The sequence below is a fragment of the Phoca vitulina genome, unplaced genomic scaffold (assembly GCF_004348235.1).
Source record: "Phoca vitulina isolate PV1807 unplaced genomic scaffold, GSC_HSeal_1.0 scaffold78, whole genome shotgun sequence".
Taxonomy (NCBI): domain Eukaryota; kingdom Metazoa; phylum Chordata; class Mammalia; order Carnivora; family Phocidae; genus Phoca; species Phoca vitulina.
This window is the reverse complement of record NW_022589781.1, coordinates 2068470-2094529: the sequence shown is the minus strand read 5'-3', so window position 1 is coordinate 2094529 and position 26060 is coordinate 2068470. Positions and strand designations below refer to the sequence as shown.

General features: G+C 50.9%; 1 protein-coding gene across 6 annotated transcripts in view; it reads right to left on the bottom strand.

The window, feature by feature from the left end:
- Positions 1-26060, bottom strand: part of TP53BP2 (tumor protein p53 binding protein 2) — a 54271-nt gene that overhangs the window by 27572 nt on the left and 639 nt on the right. The window contains exons 1-2 of one of the 6 annotated variants that reach the window (XM_032393930.1): positions 25758-25904; positions 5089-5236 (exon numbers count right to left, since the gene is read on the bottom strand). In XM_032393930.1, the coding sequence (XP_032249821.1) occupies positions 5089-5236; positions 25758-25784 (175 nt within the window). In that variant the 5' untranslated portion in view covers positions 25785-25904. The other 5 variants (XM_032393934.1, XM_032393933.1, XM_032393932.1 and 2 more) reach the window with 5 other exon arrangements.

The window sequence follows — 26060 nt, the reverse complement described above, 5'->3', positions numbered from 1 at the left end:
TTCTCTCTCCCTCTGCCCCTCCCCCTGCTCACGCACATGTGCTCTCTAAATAAAATCTTTAAATAAAGTCTAGTCCTACTATCTCTTAGGCTATTTTTAAACTATAATTCTATAAACTATGTTAAAAAAATCAGATATACCCACTTCCAAACAAAAGGCTATTTACCTCACTGAAAATATAGTTGGCCCTTGAACAGAATGGGTGTGACCCACCCCAGGTCCACCTATATGGGAATTTTTTGATAAATACAGTCCAGTCCTGAAATGTATTTTCTGTTCCTTTCTTTTTTTTTTAAAGAAAAAAGGGCCCCGATTTTCTTTAAAAAAGATATACATATATACATATGTATATATATATACATATACATAATATATATATATATTAGAGCATGTGTGGGGTGGGGGAGGAGCAGAGGGAGATGGGAGAGAATCTCAAGCAGACTCCTCGCTGAGCATGGAGCCCAAGATGGGACTCGATCTCACAACCCTGAGATCATGACCTGAGCTGAAACCAAGAGTCAGATGCCTGACTGACTGACAGGCACCAGGCGCCCCACGATTTTCTTAATAGCACTTTCTTCTCTCTAGCAAACTCGATTGAAGAACGCAGAATATAACACACAACATACAAAACGTGGTCAGCAGAGCTTCGAGGCAACACTAAGCTGTAAGGCGTGAAGTTTGGGGGGAGTTGGAAGTCCTGTGTGGATTTCTGACTGCACAGGGGTTGGTGCCCTGAACCCCCACACTGTTCAAGGGCCAACTGTGTATCTATTTGGCCCGTCTTCCAGGGAGCTTGCCAGTTGTGGAACTTCTCTCGAGACAAAAGGAAGAACACAGGATACTCTAGTAGATGGGAACTTCAAGAGAAATCATGTATCTTAAGCTGCCCTCGAAATATCTTCCAACCTCAAGAATCTGGATATAAAAACCAAACCTACCTGTTCGAGGATGCAACTGCTTAAAGTCAGAGATACTTAAGCGTCTGCCCTCGGCTTGGGTCGCGATCCTGGGGTCCTGGGATCGAGTCCTGCATCGGGCTCCCTGCTCAGCAGTGAGTCTGCTTCTCCCTCTGCCTCTGCCCCCCTCTTGTGCTCTCTCTCTCTCAAATAAATAGATAAAATCTTAAAAAAAAAAAAATCAGAGGCACTCCAGCGCTGTCTGTAAGCTTTACTAGCAGAACGCTGAACGAGCCTAAGAAATGGCCGAGCAACTGCTGGTAATCACAGCCACCGTGCCAGCACCTGAAGTCACCAATGGGCAGAGAACGGAGTAGCCGGGTTTGCGGACTCGGCCTGAGCTCAGTCCACTCAGCCACAACAAAGTACCATTCTGCTCGCCGTCCCGGAGGTGACAGAGGTGCCCCTCCTCGTCCCTAAACCAGAGAAATTCCGACTAAGACCCCCCAGAAGGGGACCTGGAACCTGGCTCCACCCTTACTAAGGGTAAGCCGACAGACACCCCCTAACAGAACTTCTGAGTAGACCTCCCACCTCCTGACCAAACGCACGCCCGTGCACGCTCACACACGCCCGTGCATGCACATACGCGCCGGTGCACACTCACACACGCCTGTGCATGCACACACGCGCCCGTGCACGCTCACATACGCCTGTGCACGCACACACCTTCCCCTGCACATTCCGGGAGCACAGAGGAGGTGGAGCCAGGCTCCAGATGTGCATGCTCACACGCGCCCGTGCACGCACACACCTTCCCCTGCACGTTCCGGGAGCACAGAGGAGGTGGAGCCAGGCTCCAGATGTGCACGCTCACACACGCCTGTGCACACACACACGCACCTGTGCACACGCACACACGCCCTGCAGGTCCTGCAGGTGCCCTACAAACAGTGCCTGTCCACCCGCAGCCATCCTGCCCGGGGTTACGTGGGAGGCTTGCGGACAGTTTCGGTTATAAAGCTACTAAATGACAGAGACAGGATTCTGAGACCCAAGACCTTGCTCCTAATCACAGCATAATAGCAACAACCCGCAAACGAATTAGGAATTCACTACAACCAAAGTCCCAACAGGACTTTTCACAGAACCTTTCAAGGCCTTTCTAAAATTTATCTGAAAAAGAAAAAAAAAATGGAAGAATAGCTCACATATTTTTTGGAAAAGCAGAACAATGAAATAAAAGCCCTTGCCTTACACTTACCAAATTCTCAAACTATAGTAATCAGAACCCCGTGGTTCTGTCATAAACAAGAAGACAAAAGTAACGGACAAAAGCTCACAGAAACCTAACTCTGTATGCGATCTAACGTGGCATGCAGGACGTTTCACGCCAGTAAGCAAGAAACCGCCGTTCGATAAGGCACTTCAGACAATTCACGGCCCGTTCAGGAAACAAGCAGTTCGCTCCGTAACTCACACGAGTCACAAAACTTAATGGGGGAGGGAAGGAAAATTATTTCGAACTTACAGCATTACATAACAGGAGAGTAGGTTTACAGCCCTGCGGTAAAGAAAGGATCCTTTTAAATCACACAACAGGCCTGGGATCCAGGAGAGTTGTTTCTGCTTTTGAATGCCTACAAGTCAAGAGGCAAACGCCAAGGGAAACATGAACAAAGCCTACGGAGAAACAGTATTTTAAAAATGGAAACCCAGGGGCGCCTGGCTGGCTCAGTCAGAGGAGCGTGAGACTTGAGCTCGGGGCCGGGAGCTCCAGGCCCACTTTGGGTGTGAAGCTTACTGAAAATGTAAAGAAAGTTTAAAAAAATTAAGTATATAAAAATGGAAATCCAAATGGCCAATAAAAAATGAAACAATGGGCAACCTCCGTTACCAGCTCAGCAAAAATTCAAATATTATCCTATCAATTGTTGACAGAAGATTCTTTCAGAAATAATGGGTAGGAGTTTGAGCGGACAGCCTTTGTGGAGGGCAATCTGGCACCACACGTCAAATTTTAAAGTGTGTGAACCTTTAATTAAGCAATTGCACTTCATGGTGTCTACTCCAGAGAAACAGTTGCATGGATCAAGAGGCTCCTAAAAGGACTTTCACTGCAGCATTTATAAAAGCAAGAGTGGAGGGGTGCCCGGGTGGCTCAGTCAGTTCAGTATCCGACTTTTGGTTTCAGCTCAGGTCATGATCTCAGGGTCGTGGGATTGAGCCCCACGTCAGGCTCTGCGCTCAGCGTGGAATCTGCTTAAGATTCTCTCTCCCTTCACCCCTCCCCTGCCTGCACGCTCTCTCTCTCAAAAAAATTTAAAAAATAAAAAATAATGACATAGAATTACACATACTAATCTGAAAAACACCTCTAAGCTGGACTGTAAGGTTAAACGGCAAATTGCAGGATGCTGATATGTATGATACTATTTACAAAAAGAAAAAACAGAAAGAGAAACAACACACAAAACTATTCCTACAACTGTAAACGCAGAGAAAAAAGTCTGAGAGTTTCTTTGCTATGCTGAGCGGCTACACTGAGCGATCAGGGACGGGCACGGGGAAAGGCTTTCATTCTGTCCACATCAGTTCCTCTTCTACAAAAAAGAACACATTCAGGTACGGTCTTTTTTTTTTTTTTTAACTAAAAAAGTGAGAAGAAACAAAATCTTCTCAACATCATCACAGAGTAAAGGTTACTGGCCTCAAGTGAGCAAGACACTGAGAGGAGAAAAGAACAGGTAGAAGCAGGAGCTCCCAGGAGACTCCGAGCCTCCTCCTCACTCCCAACGGGCGCTGTGGATCCCCTCCGTAAAGTGTGAAGCAAGGAGACCTGCCGAATGAAGGCAGTGGCCAGAGCATCCGGCCGTGCACTGAGTCCCTCAGGGCGGACTCGTGGAGCAGCACCAGACGCCAGGCCCTCTCCCTGAGCTGGGCACGCCGACGCACGACATACACAAGCCTCTCCTCTTAGGGAATTTACGTCCCAGGGCAGGTGTTTGGGCTACAGGGATTCAGGAGGCAGTAAACTAAGAGACACACAAAACCCAGAGGATTAAATCAGGGTGGCTTCACGGCCACTGTAGAAGCACGCTCCAGCAGAGTCTCTCCTGGAGGACGGAACGTTCCAGCTCAAGTCCAGGGGGCAACACCTGGACAGCAATGCAGGCAGTGGGGAGAGCTCGCGCCAATGGCCCTACGGTGCGAAGGAGTTCACTCGGGAACAGCAGGGAAGCTGCAGGACGAGGAGAATGGTGCCTGACAACAACAGAGACTTCACAACCCAACATCAGAAATCTGGATTTTATCCTCGGGAAACGAGAAAGCCACAGAGGAGTGGAAAGTCAGACTATCACATTTTCACTTGAAAAGGATCATTTGGGTTTCCTTATATGAATGGTCTAATCTAGCTCCTTTGTGAAGGGAAAAGAAGTAAGCGATCCAGGGAGAGAGCACAAGATCGTCCAGGACACCCAACAGTAAGAAAGTCGGCCAAAGATGGAGGAAGATGTCTCGGCCTGGTAGGGAGGGAGCTCGGCTGCAGGCAGGGATTGTGAATGGTGAGGACCCAGTTTACATAGTGTGTAACCCACGCTGGGACGCCTGTCACCCCCGGAGGAGGGAAGGAAGCAGGGGGAGGTCACTCTGGCTGTGCAGGAACAAGGCAGAAATTATGGAAAATTACTCACACATCTACAAACTCCTCAGGGGCCAGAAAAAGACCAGGCTGTCCCATTTTAGAGCTCCAAAGAACTAGAGTGAAGGACTGATTTCAAAGCTTAAAATAATGCCTATGATTTCACCACTGCCTTTTGCCACCATGGTAACTCAACACTGAGTAGCTTTCCCTAAAAACCTACAAAACCTTGGAGAGGGCAAGGCAATCAGGACACCTCACATTTCTAATTCAGCGGGGTGCAAGCGCACAGGAAATGCTCCCGGAGCATGTTCCAGGTCAGGCCCAGAAGCTTGCCCCGCTGGGCCACCTGCCCTTTCACAAGGCAGCGTCCTCGCTGTACTGCAGAGAAGGGAAGGACGAGAGCGGGAAGGCGCCCTACGTCACAGCGAAGCTGGAGAGAGAACGCCGCGCCCTGACGCTCGGGCGAGTCCCCGGTTTCTCCGCGGACCACAGGCGCACTGCCCGCGGCCACGTCTACACAGCCTCCCGAGCCGGGTCTCGTACCAGAGCCACACCACACTTCGGCCAGATGGCACTCGCTCTCGCCGGGCTCTTTGCACAGATCCACCACGTCTCTGCACATCGTCTCGGGGGTCACGGGGACCTCGGTGAAGTGCTGCTCGTTGTCACTGAGGTACACGGTGAGAAACATCTGCAACAGAGACAGAGACCGCAGCTGTCAGCGTCCACACTGCGCTTTCACTTTCCAGTCACCTCGCATTCCCTTCCCAGAGCCCCAGCCGAGGAGCGGGGCGGCGGCCCGGCCCCTCAGCCAGCAGTGCCTGCAGAGCCCCCCGGGGTCCTCGGGCTTCGGGCAAACCAGTTCACACAGAGGGCCAAACGAAGTCTTGCCCGGACACTGTACTTGTTAAATACTTACACAGTTCCTCGTAGGTGCCAGCCCCACCCTAGAAACGGCCTCCTACCAATCTTGTGAGGGAGATTCGGGGATATCTGCGCACACCCTTCTGTCTACACGGCCTCTTCGGCGGGAGACCTAAGAACGTGCTGCTCTGAGGGTGGGTGGGAACCAGGAGACACACCTTGGAGGGAACTCTAATATTTACACCAGGCGCATAGACCACCTATTCAAAACAATGTATTTTTTTTTTTAAGATTTATCTATTTATTTGACAGAGACAAAGCGAGAGCAGGAACACAAGCAGGGGGAGTGGGGGAGGGAGAAGCAGGCTTCCCGCTCAGCAGGGAGCCTGATGCGGGGCTCGATCCCAGGACTCCGGGATCATGACTGAGCCGAAGGCAGACGCTTAATGACTGAGCCACCCAGGTGCCCCAAAACATCGTACTTTTCAGGCTAAAATGTTTTAATCAAATTAAATACCTACATTACAGCCTAAGTCTTTATCAACAAGGTGTTAGCAAAGCAACGGGCTGTGATGCTAAAACTTAGCCAGCCTCACACAGAATATAAACCGGACAGAAGACCTCACTCTCCAGCTCACTAGCCATCTCTCTCCTATTAAAATAGACGTTGTCTCTTAAAAACACTGAGAGTAAAGAGAGCAAGCTTTCATGCCAATTAAATTATCCCCCCAAAATGTGAATTCCCAGTGCTGGAGAAACTGACAGCAAATACACGGCAGACGGCAACGGAGGCAGGGAACCCCGTGTGTTCGCTCAACTCAGCGGGCCCACATGTATCAGGATAAAACACACACAGTCTGACAGAAATCCCACCGGGAGCACTCATCCCGCGAGAGTAATTCTTCTCAGAAAAGGAGAACGCCAAGGCTTTGGCAGGTCCACTCTGGACCAGCACACATTCTGTAACAACGATTAACAAGCCGCCGACACTGGGAAAAGTTGGGGCTTTAAGGCCACAAAAGGGCAGAATGAGCAGGACCTGCACTGCGCTCGGGACGACACGGGCCCCCCCTCTAGCTCAGACTTCCTTGCCCACCCCCACAGAGCTACACTAGGCTCTTCTCTGCAAAAAGGCAGCGCCTGGTTAGGGACAGTGATGGACGCCCGCTAAGTGGTCGGGCTGGGTGCCGCAGGGGTGCGATCAGTGAGAGGAGGGGCCAACAGGGGAGAACACCCCCCCCAAGGTGAGCAGGCTCAGCACCAGGCACCCTGCAGCTCCTCCTTCACCCCCCACCGCGTTTTCTTAAGGTCACCGCGTCCTCCCTTCTTACATCAAAGCTCCCAACCTGCAGGAACACGTGCAACATGGAGAGTCGCCCAGACCATGAGAACACGAAGTGGGGAACCCAGAAAAATTAACACAGTGGATACCGGTGAAACAGTAAATAAAACATGGAAAAAACCGTACAGCTTCCCAGGACGAGCTGAGCAGCTTTCAAGCTAATTCTATCCGGTCCTTCCCCTCCCAACAAACCATATTAATAAAGACACATCGTTCCAGGCCTCAACCAGACAGGAAGGCTGCACTTAAAAACCACACAGAAATCATAAAGCTTTGACAAAAATCACTTGGAAAAAATAACAAAGATTCACTAAGCTCACAGACTTGCACCCTGCTGCGGCTCTGGCAGATCCTAGGGCCCATTTCATGACAGACCTCAACAATTTACACTCTGGTATTCCAGTGGTCCTCCATGCTCCCCACGCACCCCAACACTGTCTGAAGTTCAACGCCTCAAAGCCGCAGACAGTGTCTGTGCCGCACACAAGGGTCCCAGCACCCCCCGGCCCCCGGGCCCCTCCAGAGAGCTTCCACACACACAGCTCAGAAACTCACACCAACCCCAGACAAGCAGGGCCAGCATTACTCTCTGTACAAATGAAGAAGACCCACGGAAGCGAAAGACTTGGCTACTAAAACGACAGGGTCAATTCTGCTCTTCTGACCCATTCTCTACTCTCCAGGCTGTTCCTTACAGCAGGAAAATATTAGGAAATGCTCTCTGTAACCACGGTAACCCAAACTCTAATAGAGATCTGTTCTCTTACTTTCTGGAAAATAACAGCTTCGTTTACTTACAAGTACAATGACAAATAAGAATGAAGAGAGATGTGTTCTGTTTAAGATTACCTTTCCCCCAAAACGCACAGCATCGCGTGAATGGCGGCAGGTGCATTTCTACCTTCCGTGTGTGAGGATGCGTGCGGTGCTGACTGACGGGGAGACGGGACCGTCCTAATGTAGTCGTCAGGCCTGCAGGCGGGCAGTGTAACATTGCTCTGAGTCCCGGGCAGGAGGTCTGGGCTCTGCCCCCAGACCTGTTAATAATTAGCCAGACCGCCTTAGGGACAGCACATCACCTCTCTGAGCCTCAGTCCCCGTCTTCAAAGTAAAAGTCTTCCGCCCTGAGAACTGCCACCGACTTCGGGCGTCAGGGTCAAAGCCGACCTTTCCACAACAACGCGCACGCTGCAGCCAGCAGCTGGCACGGAGCAAGGGCCGGAACAAAGGCAGTAAGAAAGGCTGGATTCTGTAGAAGACAAGATCTCGTGACAAAAGCGGGGGGAGGCAGTGCTACATGTGAGCTGCACAGCTCAGGAGACACAGAGTGAATTCAGGAGGACAGGCGGGACCGCTCTGCGCTGCATCAGGTGCGGGGGAGCCGGGGAGGGAGGGGGAGCTGGTCTGGATTAGCGGACTCGTGACCTGCCCACGCCAACACCTGCCCCCACTCCCTTTCCGGGTCTCCTCTCCTAATCGGCTCCGTCTCTGCGATGTGCACAGGCCGCCCTACTCCGCCTGCAGCCAGCCTGACTGCTCCCCTGGGCCCTGCAGGTCTGCCCTCAAGTGCCACCGTCCCAGCAAGGCCGTCCCTGGCCGCCCTTGCCCAAATCCCAACACCACGTGCGCACGCGCACGCACTTCCCCGCTCTGTGCTCTCCTTGGCACGGTCCCTCACACACCACACTTACACTTAGTTAACCTGGTCTTATCCTCCGTGGTCCCTTCTAGAACATACACTCCACACAGTCCAGGGGGCTGTCTCTTCAGCACCGTGGACTGTGCGGCCTGGCACGCAGCACGCATGCAGTAAGTCCTTGTTCATGGGTGAACGAGTCCCATAGCTAGTCCTGCACCGCACAGACTCCCCTCGGACTTACTTTCACGGCAAGTCTCCCTCTGTGTGTCGAGAAGTGTGGAGAGCACGCGGCGCACAGCACCGCCGGACACTCCGATGGAAACGAGAGCAGAGTCCTCCCGGTTCTTGTGCTCACCCCAGCCCGCCATCCTGCTGCTTCTTCCCTCCACTCAGTACGTACAGGCCGCCTGCTCTACGAACTCAGTCCTACTGTGGAAATTACCGGTAATAAACAGCTAATACAGCACACAGCACAAAGTTCAAAACAGAGGGGGCTGCGTGGAGAGGGACGCGGGTGCGGCGTGCACAAGCCCGCGGCTGGGAGCCCAGGGCAGGGAGGAGAAGGGTGCAGAGTGCATCTACAGGGGCAGCTAGAGGTGCTCGGGACATCAGTCCTCCCGTCCGCACGCGGACACAGGGACGTCCACACCGGTGAGGTTCCGGAGGGCTCCAGGGCAGCCAGCTAAGCAGAACAAAGCATGAGCCGAGCTAAGGAGACAGCACACATAAGGGCCTTGAGGAGGGGTCTGGTTTGTCACGTCTGGGGGAGAACAGGGTCCACAGAGAGGCAGCAGGGGGAAAGGATTCGAGGGGAGTCATGAGCCCCTGGTGCTCAAACTGGGGCATGGACAGAGGGTTGTTAACCATGGACGGCTGGGCTCCACCCTCAGTTTCTGACCGAGTGGATCCGGGAAGGGGGCCGAGATGCTGCATTTCTAACAAGCTCCCACGTGACGTGGATGCCGCTGGTCTGGGAACCACTGTTCAGAAGCCAGAGCAAGGGATCTGGACTTTAGCTGAAGAGCCCACTGGAGGCAAATCATCAAGAGACAGAGACATTGGTGATTGCCGGAGGGGCTGGGGGAGTGACTGCTAACAGCTCCGGCGCTTCGCCTGGGGCGACAGACGCGCCGGAATTAGTGTGAGGGTAGTACAACCGTGCGAAGTCGAAACCCACAGAGTGCACACTTCAGAGTGGTGGTACGGGAGTCATATTTCAATTTTTTTTTAAAGAGGTCCTTGAGGCGTGAAGTGATGTCATCTGAAACACTGTGGCTGCCGTGGGAGCAGATCCAGGGGACGGCCGTGCACGCCCAGCTGAGAGGAAACGCAGCACCCGAGCTGGAGGGGGCCCAGGCTGAAGGTGACGGCAGACGTGATCAAACGGCTAGATGTGGATTATTATGAAAGCAGAGCCAGAGACGTGCTTGATGGACAGCGGGTGGACATGAAGGCAGAGAGCGACTGGCGTGAGCCTGGACCTGCTGCCTCGGCACCGGGCTGAGCGTCGCACGGAGGTGAGGAGGGGGCTGGCCGGGGGAGCCTCCGGGGCAACTCGGAGCCACCCACCAGACACCGGAATGGACTCGAAAGTACGACAGGAGCAAACAGAGGCCTTGGAGCCCAAGGCTGGGCGAGATCAGCTAGGGACGGCAGACAGGACAGGGTGAGGGCTGGGCTGGAGCCGGCCGCACGACGTCGACGTCCCGGACGACGAGGACCCAGCAAAGGACTGAGAGAGGCCATCCACAAGAAAAGAGAAACTCACCCGAAGGAGTGCAGGGCCCCAGAGACCAAGTGGACAGACTGTCTCAACAAAGTCCAGTGAACTTAGGGTCTCCAAAAAGTGGCCAGAGAACTGACCCTCGGCCCCACACGTGGCACTCAGAGGCTGCCGGCTGCCCTGAAGCACGGACGGCCCAGACCAGACCCCGAGGGAGGGCGCAGACCCAGCACAGCAGAGCCGACCACGGCGGTGGGCCCTAACACCGCGGAGAGGCAGCGGGGCCGAAGACAGAAGGCTAGGCGCAAGGGGTGTCTACTTTCATTCCAGCACGAGTCCTAACAGGCAGAGTGAATGGATGGGACTGGCCAGCAGAGAGGGGACTGGTGGGGCAATACTGACCATGACCGTTCTCCAGACCAGTGTCCACGGCCCAGTGGGGAGCTCCGCCAGGACAGCCCACAAAGCCTCTGCCCTCGGCCAACGCGCCACAGCCCACCCTCAGCTGCGTCCTTTCTCCGAGTGATTATTCTACTTCTTGCATGACAAAGAGAATTTGTCAAGTGTGATGAATTTCTTCGCTGGCCACCACCGCACAGTGGCAACAATATGGCCAGAAGGGGGACACTTCACACTAAGTGACCGTGGAGGGGCCTCCCCCACCCACGCCACAGCCGGGTGGACAAGAACCACCCCCGGTCCCCGCTGCCGCTGCCGGCCACAATATTTGTAACTGCCTCTTCTCCCTCCTAGAACATTATGAGTAAAACAACGTAAAGGCATCCTAACTTTGAGATAAACTTTTAAACCCATTTCAACCACTTTTAAATGTATACACATAAGTATGTCCCCAAGTTCAATATCACTTACACTAATATATCACTTATAATTTAAAATCTTTTAAGTTATAATCTGGCCACAATTATGGGCTTTAGTGTGATAATTTATACCTATTTAAAATTTTATAGAGGAAGTGAATCAGGGATTTTCTCAATAAATATCAATTCTCTTCTTACTTGAAAGACTAGCAAAAAAATCAGAAAGAGGATCAAAAGAGAGGGCCAGCTAAACTCATCATCCTATTAATCTGAGAAAAAGCAGGTGCACGCATTCTTCACGTGGCCACCTTCCTTTTATCTCTGTTCACAAATCTGCTATGCTCCAAAAGGATAAAGAAATTCTTAAAAAATGTAATTTAATTCCCTAAAAAATGAAATAAAAACAAGGTGAAGCTGGTTTTGCTTTGTTTTGTTTAAAGTTGTATTAGCATGTTGAAAATTTTACTTTAAAAAAGACATTTTAGTTGACTCTATCAACTAAGTCCTGCAGAGAACAATCTGGGTCTATAATTCATGAATTTTTAAAGATAAAAAATAAAACTGTTAAATCTTAGAAGTTTCCAGCATCCGATACCAAAACATTGTAGAAGGAAAAAGCACAAATTTTCGAAAATGTGTCGGTTTCGCACTGTTTTGTTACAAGACTGTTCACCACATCCTTTTCCACAAACGGGAACATGGAACACACATATACCCGCGGGCAACCCACGCACAGAAAGTCTGGAACCATATTCACCAAGTAACAGCAGTGATGCCATGGTGAGAACATTATGAAGTGACTTTTTGGGAGCTCAGCCATGCTTAAATTTTCTACAATGATTATGTACCATGTGCACAATAAAATTGGTATTTTAAGGAGCCAACGATGAAATTGGGAAGATGAACACAAGGCGCCACCGCTTCCCGGGGCCCTGCTGTGACGTGTACAGCAAGCATGCCCTCCGTCGTGCTTTTCTGGGGCCCCAACGCTGCCCCAACTTTAGTCGGGGGCCATGAGAAACAAGCAGTCCAGAAACAGATCTTGGAAATCCACCCCATGAGAACGGAATAGTATCCGGTCACAGAAAGGACTGCAATGTGGAGACGCGTGGCGACGCGGATGAACCTTGACAGCATTATACTGAGTGACAGAAGCCAGACACAAACAGGACACGTCCCGAACACTCAAGGGCACAGAGACAGCGCATTAGTGGTTGCTAGGGGCTGGGGCAGGGGGGCGGGAATGACTGATCAAGAGTACGGGGTTTCCATCTGGGGTGATGGAAATGTTCTGGAATTGTGGTGCTGGTTACATAACCCCATGAAGTTACTAAAACCACTGCACCGCACACTTCACAGGGTGAATTTCACGGAACATGAATTATATCACTATTTATGTGTGCTTTGTGTAAGATACAAAAATCTCTTAAGGGAGATGAAATATGCTCGTGGAAAAACGAGACAATTTACTATTAAAGTACATGAATGAAACTGAAGGTAAAATGGAAATTCAGAAATGAAAAAAATGCACATGATGGGAGACAGGCTGAGGTTTCAGCCAGAGGCACAAGTTAATGGAAAGCATAATAATAAAACAAATCTATCATAACCTTACTTCCAAATACGTCGTCTTTCCTGGCATGTACATTTTAAAACACCGTATTCCCAAGGATGCAGAGATGACTTCCTCAGCTCCCTGGCCCACAGGGAAGCACGCAAAATGGGGCTCCCTGGGGAGGCTGTCGTGAGAGTCTTGCCTGTTCTCACGGACTCAAGCTCTGAGTATTTCCTGAGAACCTCGGAGGTGAATTATTGTCATTGGGAAGAACGCAGCAATCATCAGGCCAAAGCCTCACGGCAGCCCTCACAGATCTGTGCACCGCGAGGACCGGGAACCGCGGAAGCACCTGAAAATGCGCGTCACGGCAGGTGACAGCGACAGGCTGACAGAGCGGACGCTCTTCTTCCCTCGGTACCAGTGAATACCAGCGGCCCCTCCCGGGGCGGCAGAGACACCATAACACGCTAACTACATGCTAACTTCGCGCCAACTTGTAAACCAGGAACTTCATTTTTTTATAGCATGAGCCACAAGAAGAGATTCCTCAAAACACGACAAACTCTAAAGTATCCTTCAGAGCAGACAAATAACACGCAGGTCACATAAAATAAAACAAACCACAAAACCGGGGGGGGGGGGTGTAATTGTTTTAACTAAATTGAAACAATGAGGTACCACTTACAGCTATTACATCAGCGATTTGATTAAAAGATCCAACAGAGACTGTAGGACAGTAATTCACCCAGACATGATGGTGGCACCATATACATTGTTAAAATCCATTTGGAAAATAAAATGGGTCGTGTCAAAAGGCACAGAATTAGGTCTACCTCACGACCTTACTTATGGGAATTTATCCCAAAGAAGTAACCGAAATGAAGAAAAATTCTAAATGCCACCAGATTTTCACTACAGGGTCAGATCTATGAAAAGTAATGTGGCAAACTGAATATCCAGCAACATGGAAAAGTTATGACCCAAATACGGGTGTTAGGAAAGTGGTAAGATTAAGCTACAGAACAGAATCGTGTGAAGTCGTAGATCAGAACCGTCTACAATACATGTACAGATGAACTGGCTCGTACGGAATATACAGGACACGGGCACGGACGTCCCTTTAAAATGTTCTCAATGTTAACATATTTTCAGAATAATTTCAGTTTCAAAATTCACTTACTATAGACTGTGATAAAAGAATGTGGAAATACTCTCCTGAACGTGGCAGCCGTGATGACTATTTGCGTCGACTTCTTAAGGTGCTTGATTGGAGAGGAAAGGCTCGGAGAAGACAAACGCTCCTCGCCCTGCACCCCCGCCCTCTGCAGTGATTCAGGCCCAAGTCATGTCCGAAGAAGACTTGCCCTTCCAAAATCCTAAAGTCACAGACAATCTCCAATTAAAAACAATGGGTCACAGATTTATTTTTAAGAGCTCCATTTTAGAGGACATGTAGTCACTGTGACTATAATGTTATGCTCTTAACATAAGAATGATTCATGTTCAAGGAGGCATTATCTCAGATTAAAATTTGGAAGAGTCTTCCAAGAGGAAATACAAAAAAAAAAAACAAAAACCCCACAAAAACTGGCTAGGGCATTTACAAGAAATTTACTTTGTGTCAGAGGCTACAGTTTATGCCTTTGATTTACAAAACCATGAAAAGCTCCGCAGGAAGAAAAAAGGAACCAAAAGTATAAGATGCTCCTCGTCACAGAAAGGAAGCAAGGCTTTGTGATAGCAGCTTTAGAGTTCTGACTCATAAACCCTTCAATCCCTCCGGTTTACCTAGGAGAAAAGAATACGGGGTGGGGAGGGGGGGACACACGTCCCTTAGAGGAAAAGGAACAATCTGTAAGACGGGTGACACGAATCCTCCCAAGCCTCACAACTCTCAGGAACTGCGCGTCAGGACGGGCAGCAACCAGGCTGGGGGTGAGACCAGGGAGGAGTCCGCATGGTTCGGGGTTCAGCACTCCCCTGTGCGGGGAGAAATGCAAACCATCACTTCCCTTTTACACTGGGCTGCACCCTGCCACAGCGACACCTCCCTCAACACGACCATCCAGAACGGGGCAAGAATGAACAAACAGGAACATCAGCCGAAGCTTCGTTCGACCGCTCCGGAGCGCAGGGCCCTTCGGCCCAGCGGTGCCCGCCAACAGCAGAAGGGCTAGAAATGACACGCAGGTCATCCCCACCTTCTGGGATCTTCTGCCACGCCTCCTCACAGGTGGGTCAATCTTCATGGGTCAGCGCTCCGCCCGCTTCCCCAGCCTGGATGCCCTTCCCCGCCCCCCCAGTGTCCACGTGGGCAGCCTCCCTCGGGGTGCAGGGACACGCATCTCCCAGTGCTGCGTCCTGGCCCTCAGAGACCGGCCCGGCCTCGTGTCAGTTGTCAGGCACACACAACCGGGAGGCCAGGAGTCCCGCCTGGAGTTTACTCTCAAGGCCACTAGGCTGCCCATCGAAACCTCCATCGCAGACGGTGAGTTACATCTACCAGTGCTCTGTTCGGAGCCCGTGACGTGTGAACCCACCTGGACACGGAGTGCACCGCTTTTTATTATAGCATCGTTTACAATCAGTCCATCAGTTTCTAGCAGCCACATCTGAGTTAGTTAAAGCAAAATCATAAAATCATAATCAATGGATTTTTTTTTTTTTACCCTTTTGGTCACGATAGCAAGTAAGTGGAAGTTAGAAATCAACACCCCAGGAAGTCTCAACAGCGATCCGGACGGCACCAAACAGGGAGTCCCCCAGGCACCCAGTGTCATCCAGAGAACACGGTCATCCTCCAAGATCATCTCCATTCCAGAAAAAAAAGATAAGGCAAATATGAAGCGGCTACTTTGAGAGAAAAATCCTCTACGGAAAAATCACGTTCTCTCAGAAAGCTGCATGCTGCTCTCAGATGTCTGATCACATCCCCGCTGGGTGCCCGAGAGCCGACAGCACCGCCACCTCCAGGCCTCCCGGGACTGGCATCCTCCCGACATCCATCCCTCGGGAGAAGCTCCTGGTTCTGTCCCTTCCCAGCCCCAAGTGCTTGTTGACCTGGACATCTGTCCCGCCCGTGCCCGCTAGGACTTCCTGAGCACAGGTGCGGCCCGGAAAGGCAGGAGAGGAGACTACGAAACGCAGCGACTCCTGGAGAGCCATCTGGACCGAGGCCGAAGGAGCCACCTAGAAACTCTGGGGAAGACGCCCCACGGGAAGGCCACACGCGAATGACCAGAAAGAAGGGGCAGCGCACCAGGAATGCAGGCAGGCACGAACAAGGGCTGGTTCACCAGGGCCCCACAGGTCAAGAACAAAAAGGCTTTCTAGTACAGGAGAGGTGACTAGCGGGGTTCTCAGAGTGTGGTCCCCAGACCAACGGCATCAGCATTACTGGGGGACTTGTTAGAGCAGAAAGTCTCAGCCGCGGCGCACCCTCCCCCAGCAGACCTCCTGAATCGGGAGCCCTTGCGGTGGGCCCCACCACCCCACTACATACAGCTTGAGAAGCACCAGCTTCGAGGGTTATGAGCGGGGCTGGGAGGACTGTGCTGTCAAGAACCACCCACCCCGCACACACTAACTATTGCAGCACCAGGAGCTAACCGGGAAACAGTAACAGCATCGAAACACACTCACGGGCACTCGTACTTATCTCTGCATAATTTGAATTTCAGGGAACTTTGTTTACATCATCTGTTGCACAATCACGGCCTCAGATAACCAAACGAGAAACCTAAAAACCCACACTTTTCCTCACTCATCTCCCTGGGTTAGCTCACCTGTTCCCTACACCCTGTCCGTTAGTGTCCAAGTCATCCCTATGCTCCTAGAATGATTCAGAGACCCTCAGACTGCCCCAGCCCCTCCTACACACATAGGCATGCACGTTCACCCCTCCAGCCACAAGAAAACGTGCTCTTCGCTTCGCTAACGTCCACTCGCACACAGTTGTTTATATGCCTGTCTTACCTGCCTCACTGGTGTGTAAATCCCTAGGACAGAGGTTTTGACCCTGAAAGCCTTCTTCCACCCCAACGCTATCTCAGATCTCACACACGGCAAGTCAACAACACGGGCCAATTCTCAACCCATGGGGCACAGACTTGCTGCAGAAACTGCCAGGGTGGCGTCACCCACACACAGAGTTACGGCGAGGTCAGAGGGCGCAGAGCACGTCATGGACAGAAGCATGGACAACTTGCCGTGAGCACGAGGAACAGGGACATCCAGCCCCACTAGCAGCCCTAATGCAGATCCCCTGGGGAGCACGGACGAGGCAGGAAGCACATCTTCTGGAATGGGGACACAATTCCAACTGCAGGCCAGAGAGTGGTGGCATGAGCAGATGCGGACTTGCTGGGTGTTTTGCATCTTTCTATCACTTGCAATATTTGGATGGAAGCGTACGGTCGGCACAGAAAGGCTGACCTTAGACCTGGGCTAGACATCAGACACTTCACATCTGACCACGGAGCTCATCTCGCACGCTGCAACAGAATCAGTCCTGGAGTCTTCTGGAGAGGGAAGACACAGACTTCTGTTTCAGGAAAACCACCATGGATGTAGTGTGTGGAATGGACCGGAGGGGCAGAGAACAGTGCAGGCAAGAAGAGAAACAGGGAGAGGATTGCCGGAGCCCAGGCAGGGGAGGGGCGCCAGGGACAGGAAAGGGGCAGTGACACAGAGACGGCACAGGGTGGGAGGACCACAGAAGAACAGAAGGAAAGGGGCCCAACGCCCAGGTCTCTAGCGGCTGATGGCAACAAGCAAAACCTACCAGGGAAAGACCTCTCTACCGTTAAAATAAAGTGTTACGCAAAATAGCCCCCCTTTTCTGGAAAGCAGCAAATGACCAAAATCTCCCACCTATCACAAACCAGCTAGCAGCTGTGGTTCAGAAAAACAGGAGCAGGTGCCCTTTAGAGTTGACGCAGCTCTGACTTCAATTTCCTAGATGGCCGGCTACTACGTATCTCTGTCAATAAAAGGAAGAGATCTCTGATTTAAAACAACTGGTAAAGGGACTTGTAGGTGAGCCCATGAGAAGCTGCTAAGGCGGTACAATCACAGGGTCAAAAGTACGGTCGTCGTAAAACGATTTTAGGGTGCGGGCTTCCTTCAGAAACCAGACTTGCCCTGCTCGGTTTTAGAGACGCAGTGACCCAGGGCTGCTCTCGAATCCTATACAGAGTCCGGTTTCTCCTTACTCGGGAGGGAGGGAGCTTGTGGAATGGGAGCCGCCTTCCCTACTCCTGCTGCTCTTACTCCCAACCCTGGGGCGGCGTGCTGCTGGCTCGTCTCACCCCGGGGCTCCCCAGTGGCACGATGGCAGGTTATTAAAGCAGGGGACACACTGTGTCGGTTGTCTGTGAAATCAGTAAGGGGAGACCTTACCAGAGTGGATTCTGGATGCGGAAGGGGAGGTTGGAAGGGGGAGCCGCATCACTCAAGCTCAACTACAGATCCAACAGAAGAACTCTCCCCAGGGAAGAATCCCGAATTACAGGCCCCCACAGGGAAAGATGGGCACTGCATCTCCTACAGGAAGTGAGCACCCCAGCAGCGCAGCCGGTGACAAACCACCGTCACCCCGAACTCCTGTTTTTCTCCAGTGGACTTGGCTTGGAAACAACCCTCCCAACTCCCTCCTTGTCCATAAAACCATGTTCCTCTCCTTCCTGCGCAGGACTTGGGCCTGTGGTCTTGTCCTAGCTTGCGTGTCCCAAACTGCAATTCTCTGCTATTCCCGAATAAAGCACTTTCCCGGGAAAGTAACTGTTTCGTTTAAGGTTAACAAGTTCACAACCAGTCACACTACCGGCTGGGCCCTCGCTGTGATAAGGTGCGGCTTTTACTCATTCTCGGTGGCTGTCTGTGGACCTTCCTCAGGGGCCATGAGTGGCCTTCCCTCTCCCTGCCTCTCCCGGCTGATTCCCTCTGGCAGCCGCACAGCCCACCGTCCACACAGCAAAACAAGGGTCTTTCCTAATCAGTGAGATGCGGTCCCTTCTCCTGCTGCCACGCCCCCGGGGGCTACTGCATCCCCCCAGTGCCACCTCAGCCCTTGGCACCCTCGCCGCCGTCCACGAAGCGCCAGCCCCCCGGGGCCGTACTGCGTCCTTCAGGCCCGTGCCCCCAGCCCAGCCTCATAATGTTCTAGGAGAAGTAGCAATTACAAATATTGTGACACACAGGACCAGCTCCTCGCGGCCACGCGGGTCCCAGCTGAACTGTTACTTCCCTGCCCCATGATCTAAAGCAGCCATCCCAGCCGCACGATCCTACTGGAATCCCACTCTCCGTTTCTTTCTTATTCTCCACGTCCTCCACCCACCCCCCACTCAGCTCCACGGGAGGTAAGCTCCCTGGACATGTCTTATCCTCTCCTGGATCCAGGCACTTAGAAGAGTGCCCAGAACACCGCGGATGGTCCCTACATATTTGCAGACAGATGCCGGCCCAAACGGCCATCCAAATACAATCAACAGGTTAATGAAGAAGAATGAAGACATCCAAAATCAGTCTCTAGGGGCGCTTCAGTGGCTCAGCCGGTTGAGCGTCTGCCTTTGGCTCAGGTCATGATTCCGGGGTCCTGGGATCGAGCCCCGCATCTGGCTCCCTGCTCGGGGGGCCCACCCCTCCCTTTGCCCCTCCCCGCCAAACCCCCCCACCAGCTCAGGCTCTCTCTCACTCTCTCTCAAATAAATAAAATCTTTAAAAACAAAACCAAACAAACAAAGTCAGTCCCTAGTTTACTTCCGATAAATTCACCTCAATAAGCTGGATCACTACTCAGACGGCGTGGTCACTCGGCGCCCATCCTGACTTCCCACCAGCAGAGTGGCGAGGTACCAGGCAAGCTCCCGGAACCGGCTGGGGATGGAAGACTGGGGATGGCACTCTCCCCACAGACGCTGTACATCCCCCCATCCTCCACATCTCCCGACACGCCCGTCCACTTCTGATGCTCCCTTCCCTGCATCATCGCCTTCAGGCCCAGTTTAAAAAACACCGTCCAGAGAAAGAGGATTCCACACGCCTCCTACAGACGGTGGCTGTCCCACCCCTCCCTGCCCCCCTCCCTGCCAGCGCCGTGGAGGGGCTGAGATCTCCGTGGAGTGTTCGAGGTACAAAGACAACAGGCACTGAGGTGTTTCCATGGCACCGGGGCAAGGTGGTCACCTCCGTGTCATTCGAAACTTTCTTCTCACCCAGTCTGGGTTGAAATATGGAAAATGTCTGTTTTCCTCTTCCTACTTGAAAAACAATTGTAGTTATGTTGTGAAAACTAATGTTTGAAGTTATCGTTCACCAAAAGAACACCATGGCCACTGTCTGTCCTGTAGAGGGTACGCAAAAATGCTCTTAACGTAGGCACTGCCGCCTCAAAGAGCGTTTGTCTGCAGGCGGACCTGGTTCATATCTCATTTCTGCTGAGTGACCAGGAGCAAATTCCTGAAACCCTCTGAGCTTCAAATTCCTCCTCTGTGGAATGAGGAGGAGAAGACTCGCTTCACAAGGTCAGCAGGAAATTCGATGGGATGACCAACCTAAAGCACCAGGCACAGGGTGGGGCACAGACGGGGTCTCGGGAGAAGCTCCTTCCCCTTCCCTGGGAGGGACACCGGAGCACGGGACTTCCAAGCCCCCCTGCTCTGCTCACGCAGAAGTGGTCACCCCACGGCGGACGATCGAGCAGCTGTGCTGTCCCTCCCCCGTTATTATCATACCACTAGCACCTGCAATTGGAATTCCAGACTCCTTTATTCATGACGATTTTCCTCTACTTGTCTACTTGTGTCTTAGAGACTTTGATTTGAAATGTCTGAAATGTAAATAACATAGTACTAAGCTAAAAATTTGTTTCTAGAGGAACAACTGAAGTAGGCATTTCAGAAGTAATAGTTCAGTATTTACTGGCCAAATGAATATTTTCGATGAAAATGTAGTTCTCTTATCATCCCAATAAATCATTTGGTTTGGGATAAATTTTATGTAGAAAAAACTATAAAATGACCACAAGTTGCTGAGTCTGGGAAACTACTTTTCCTACACAAGGTCTATGTTTAGAATATGCATTTCTTTGATAAAATAACTTTCTTTTGCTGAGACAGTATATAGAATGTTTTCAGGGCCCTGCCTCCATGTCACCCAGTGCTCCTGAAGGATCCCCTACTGACTACAATTTCTCCTTGGCTCTCCCCAATAGCATGTAAAATTTTAATGTCTCACTCAGCACTCCAAAATAAGTATGCATTTCATACATAGTCCGTCATCTGTGTTTTCTTTTCTCAATTAGATCCGACTGAAGAAAAATGCTCTCTTCAGAGCACAGCACTCCATCGAAAAGCAAGTATTTCAATCATGTTTGGCTTGGTTGAGTGGCATGAGCAGAACAGAACACTCTGGATTCCTAACTCTCCTACCCCTCTCTCCTTATCCTTTGACACTTCATAGAGGTTGGGGAAAGGTTCATGAGCCAAGACAGCAAATCCCACCAACAGGCACACTGGTACACAGTCCCCTCTGAGCTGGAGAGAGGCCACACGACACAGGGGCGCCAAGAACAGCGTGGAGTTAGCTTCAGACAGACTTTTTAACGAGTGTCACAAACTATGATACATTACCAACGGATAAACGTCTATAGCATTCCTTAAAAGCTTCAGGAAAAAAACAGATTTTGTTTTACTGTTTCTACTTTCTACTGTTGGGGGGCAGGGGACAGGAATTGGGAGAGAAAACAGTTCTTCCTAGAAGCAACATATGAGTAAATGACCCTCCGTTCCCATGTCCTCCAGACAAATAAATTCTCTTCAACTTAACTGCAGGCTTGTGCTAAGCTTCTTTACAAAGTCTAAACCGTTTCCCCGAAACAGGTAAAAATACAGAAAATTTTTAATGCTTTTCAGTTTTTAATGAATATAGCAGAAGTCACAAGGCAACAAATCTCACTACAGCACATAAAATGTGAGGTATCTGCCACATTTTTTTAAAACAGATGATTTGTTTAACAGCCTTTGGGAATTACAATTCTACAGAGAGAGAACTTACCTTAAACTTTATTCTGGAGTCTAAGCTAACTTGCTACATTACTATCAACAAGAAGAAATTCTTTCACCACATGGTATAATCATATAAATACAATGTTCTAAAGCTGTAACTTGAAAGCTTTTTAATTTCAACACATAATTTCAGTTTGGAAAATATGTGCAAATAAGACCACCCTTTTACAGGAAAATAATACAAGTATTTAAGCAGAAGTCCTGCCTTTGGTCTGTGAGCTGCACGAGGTGCCGCTTCCCTTAGAAATATATAAATCCTACCAACCAGCCATCAGAAAGGTGATACAACGAGAACCCAATTTTTTTGTCCTAGACTCCCCAATCTAGAAGCTCACACAATCGGGTATCATCTTACAGCATCACAGAATAACTAGAAATAATTGGGACACTCTGCAACCCTGGAAGGGAAAATGCCACAAATTTAAAACTTAAATCCTGATCAGGTCAACTGAGCTTTTTAAAATAAGCTATCATTTTCTTAAAATCATTATCTGTATCAGGGCCATATGATGAGATAAGTTCCAAGAGAACACTAAACTAACTAACTGGAAAACCCATTTCCCAAGCCATTAGAGGTAAACAGGTCATTACGATTTCATTTTAAAGTATTAATGTAGGGGCGCCTGGGGGGCTCCGACCATGAAGCATCTGCCATCAGCTCAGGTCATGATCCCGGGGTCCTGGGACCTGCTTCTCCCTCTGCCTCTCCCCTCCCCGCGCTTGTGCTCTCTCACTTTCTCTCTCAAATAAATCTTAAAAAAAAAAAAAAAAGTATTAATGTAAACAGGAAGCTGCCAATATGTGATTCCAACATAAAATTACTCTTTGGGCTACTCTGTCAAATGGGCCACTGGGTCAGTACTGTGTCCACCAGGCCCATGTGGCTGTTTAGATATAGTTAACACTAAATAATTGTTTTAAAAGGTCAGTTCCTCATCCCACTGGCCACACTTCAAGTGCTGGTGGCCACCGTACGGGACAGGACAGACACAGCACATGTCCATCACAGCCAGGCACGCATGTAACACATGGTATCTACTGGACAGACAGGCAAGTTCAAGTCCTCTGGCCTTCCATGTGGCACTGCACAATACCGTGTGGTTTTGTGTGTAGCTTTGTTTTGTTTTTAATTTACCATTTCAATAGCAAATACAAACAGGAATTTTTATAAGCCTCCATCTAAAAAGAGTAATGAATGCTTTTAGAGATAGCTAAACTCATAAAGATATTTCTGAATATACGCTTTGCTTAAATATAATGCTTTGCAAAACAAAAGTAATGAAAAAAGGTATCTGATATAATTTTGAATACTTGAGAAATTTTGTTTTTAATAATTACCTCCCTGGGCGCCTGGGTGGCTCAGTTGGTTAAGCGACTGCCTTCGGCTCAGGTCATGATCCTGGAGTCCCGGGATCGAGTCCCACATCCGGCTCCCTGCTCCGCAGGGAGTCTGCTTCTCCCTCTGACCCTCCCCCTTCTCATGCTCTCTCTCTCAAATAAATAAATAAAATCTTTAAAAAAAAAATAAATAAATAATTACCTCCCTTTATCTGATAATCAAATACAGTGAGGATGGCTCAACTAAAAAACCATACTCTAAACCTGCAAACAACGCTTCCTTCGATGAGGAAAATACGGTGTCAAGTAGGAGAGGTTAATCAGTTTCTTCTTACCAAGTTGTAGAAATATCAGAGAATCAGAGATGCTTTGGTGGGTATCTGAAAATGGGTGTTAATTATCACACCCGCTCTGCCGCACCCTATCATTACCTCCACCCTGATACTCAGCTGTTTGCCTACTTATTTTTAGCTAGCCTACTAAAATGCACCTTCCCCTTCTGGTTTTGGGTCCAATTATCACTTCATGTTCCACATGAAAATCACTTGATTCTCTACCATTTGGTGAGAAAATATACAAACACCATTTATTTGCACATTTTTAATATAATGCTGTCTGAACAGCAAGCTGTTATCTTTAGAATGCCTTGAAAAGCAAATCAAGGAATGTACTTAGTGCCAGAGAACTACACACTTAAAAATGGTTAAAATGGCAATTTTTGTTATGGACATTTAACCACAATAAAAAAAAACACATCAAGACAACTGTCTACATCCATTTTTTCATAGGAAGCACACTGCTTTTCCCAATCAATTGGTTAGCATTTTTCAAAGTAATAAAATATGAAACCTCACTCGACATTAAAATTAAAATCCAAGTATATTAAGAGCCAAAGATGAGAAATATTTTTAAGAAAATGGGTTTATCCTCAAGTACCCAAGACACAACAGAATAAAGACACAGGATGGCACTAAATAAAAACTTGCCTTCCGTTTGTATGGCCCCCAGGACTAAGAAGCTGTGTTTCATCAGGATTGCAAATCCCAGACAAGCTGGGCACTAGACTGTTTTGGAACCAGCAACCCTAATCCTCAGACCACCCTAAGGGCTATGTAATATCATCATCCCCATTTTACAGACGCCGAACCTGAGACAAATCACTTTTTAAAAGGAGATGGTTCTGGTCACAAAGGTCGTAGCTGACAAGTAGTGAGGTCCTGGCTGCCCGTAGCTCTGTCGCTGGGGGACTTGCCGCCCCCCACGCTGGAGTCTGTGCGGAGGGTGATCAGAACCATACCACTCACTTACAGTCTCCAGAGCAACACAACCTTTCAGAGATTCTGATCATCTGGTATATAGCGGGGAGAAGGAAAACTCTCCTTGGTTTTAAGAAAGCCCAAAGCATATTTTGACATGAAACTATCCTTAAGAAATCACATTGCAACAACCAATACTTACCTTGCTCCTGTTTTTAGGAAAATTCAGAGATGATCTGCAAAAGTCATTTCAAGAGAAACATTAAAAAAAAAGGGTGGGGTGAGAAAGAAACGTAAATCCAAGGGATAAAAATTTTAATAGCAAACTCCTTCACCTTCTTCCATGGTCCATATTTTAATACCGAGCATTCCCATCACAAACCTGACTGTAACCGTGTGAAACTAAAACCAAGATGCATAACACTCAATACTTTCCAATTCCTTGAATCGTAGCAGAACAAAATATCCCAAACCATCCAAACTCCATGATCAATCCCAACAAACCAAGTTTACCCAGACTGTGAACGTTTAGGACGCCCTCCCACGACGTGGGGGGTGGGGGGGGGGGCACGAAACTTTCTACTCTGCACCTGTAACTGCAGTGAACAAAATCTGTCCTCACTCCATTCCACAGATGGGGTAATGGGGTAAAAGTCGCCTGCTTCTTTGTCTCAACACACGAAGCCACAAGAAAACAGCGAGGGCCGCAAAGTGACCCCTGGTCCGGGGGAGAAGCGCGAGCACAACTTCGGGGGGGGGGGGGGGGGGAACGCGTGCACGAGCCCCCAGCCCAGCTCCCCCCTAGACTCTCCCAGCGCGGGCGCTGAAGGAAAGCGCCACTTCACTCCGGCGTCAGCCCTGGGGGGCCTGGGCTGGGGGCCTCCAGGGGGCGGGGGCTCGGAGGGTTGGGGGGGCCGGAAGCTCTGGGACTGGGACTGGGGGCCGGGTTCCGAAGATTCAAGGGGCTGGGGACTCCAGGGGGCCAAAGGCTGGGGGCCAGGAGGTCCAGGGGGCTGGTGGGGGGCGCTCAGGGGCCGGAGGCTCGGGGAGCCAGGGGGTTCAGGAGGACTCGGGGGCGTGCCGGGGGATTGGAGGGCGGGGACTCGGAGGGTGGGGGTGGACTGGGGGCACAGGGGGGCGGGGGGGCGGGGGGGGGGGGTGTGGGGGGGGGGGGGGGCTCAGTAGGATTTGGGGGATTCGTGGGGGCCGCGGACCGAACGCGCCGCGGGCACTCCGGTCTCCCGCGACCTGACACTCGGGCTGCCATCGCACACCGAGAGCGAAACCCAACCAAAACTAAGGCAAGGGCAAGTGTGATGCCTGTTTCACTCCAACCAAAAGTTTTTAAAAAGACAAAGCAAGCCAGACTCCGGGCCCCTGTTCTCGACGCTCGAGGACAGCCCCAAGCGAGGACCCGGGCGGAGAAGGCAGGAAAGTTTCGGCGGCTGCGCACCCGCAGCTCACCGCGGGCCGGGGGCCGAGGGTGGGGGGCCAGGGGTCAGGGGGGCCGAGGGTGGGGGCTGGGCTGGGGACCGCGGCCTGGGGACCCGGAGCCGGGCCGCGCCGCCCGGACCCCGCGCACTTCCGCGCCCGCCCGCGCGCTTACCGGCATCATCTTGGACCCGAACCGCATGGGAGCCGCGGCCCGAGCCGAGCGGGGCGCCCGGGTCTCGGGAGCGGGGGCGGCGGCGCAGGGCGAGGCTCCCGGAAGGCGGCCGACCTGTTGCGAGGCGGCCGCAGCGTGGGCGGTCCGCCGAGCCCTCCCCGCGGACGGGGGCGCCACCGAGCCCCGGGTCCACCCCCCGCGGCCCCGACGCGGCTTTGTCTCCGCGGCGCCCGCGACGGCCCGCGCGCCCTCTGCGCTCCGCCCCCCGCGCGCGGCGGTGGGGGCGGGGCGGGCCGGGCCGGG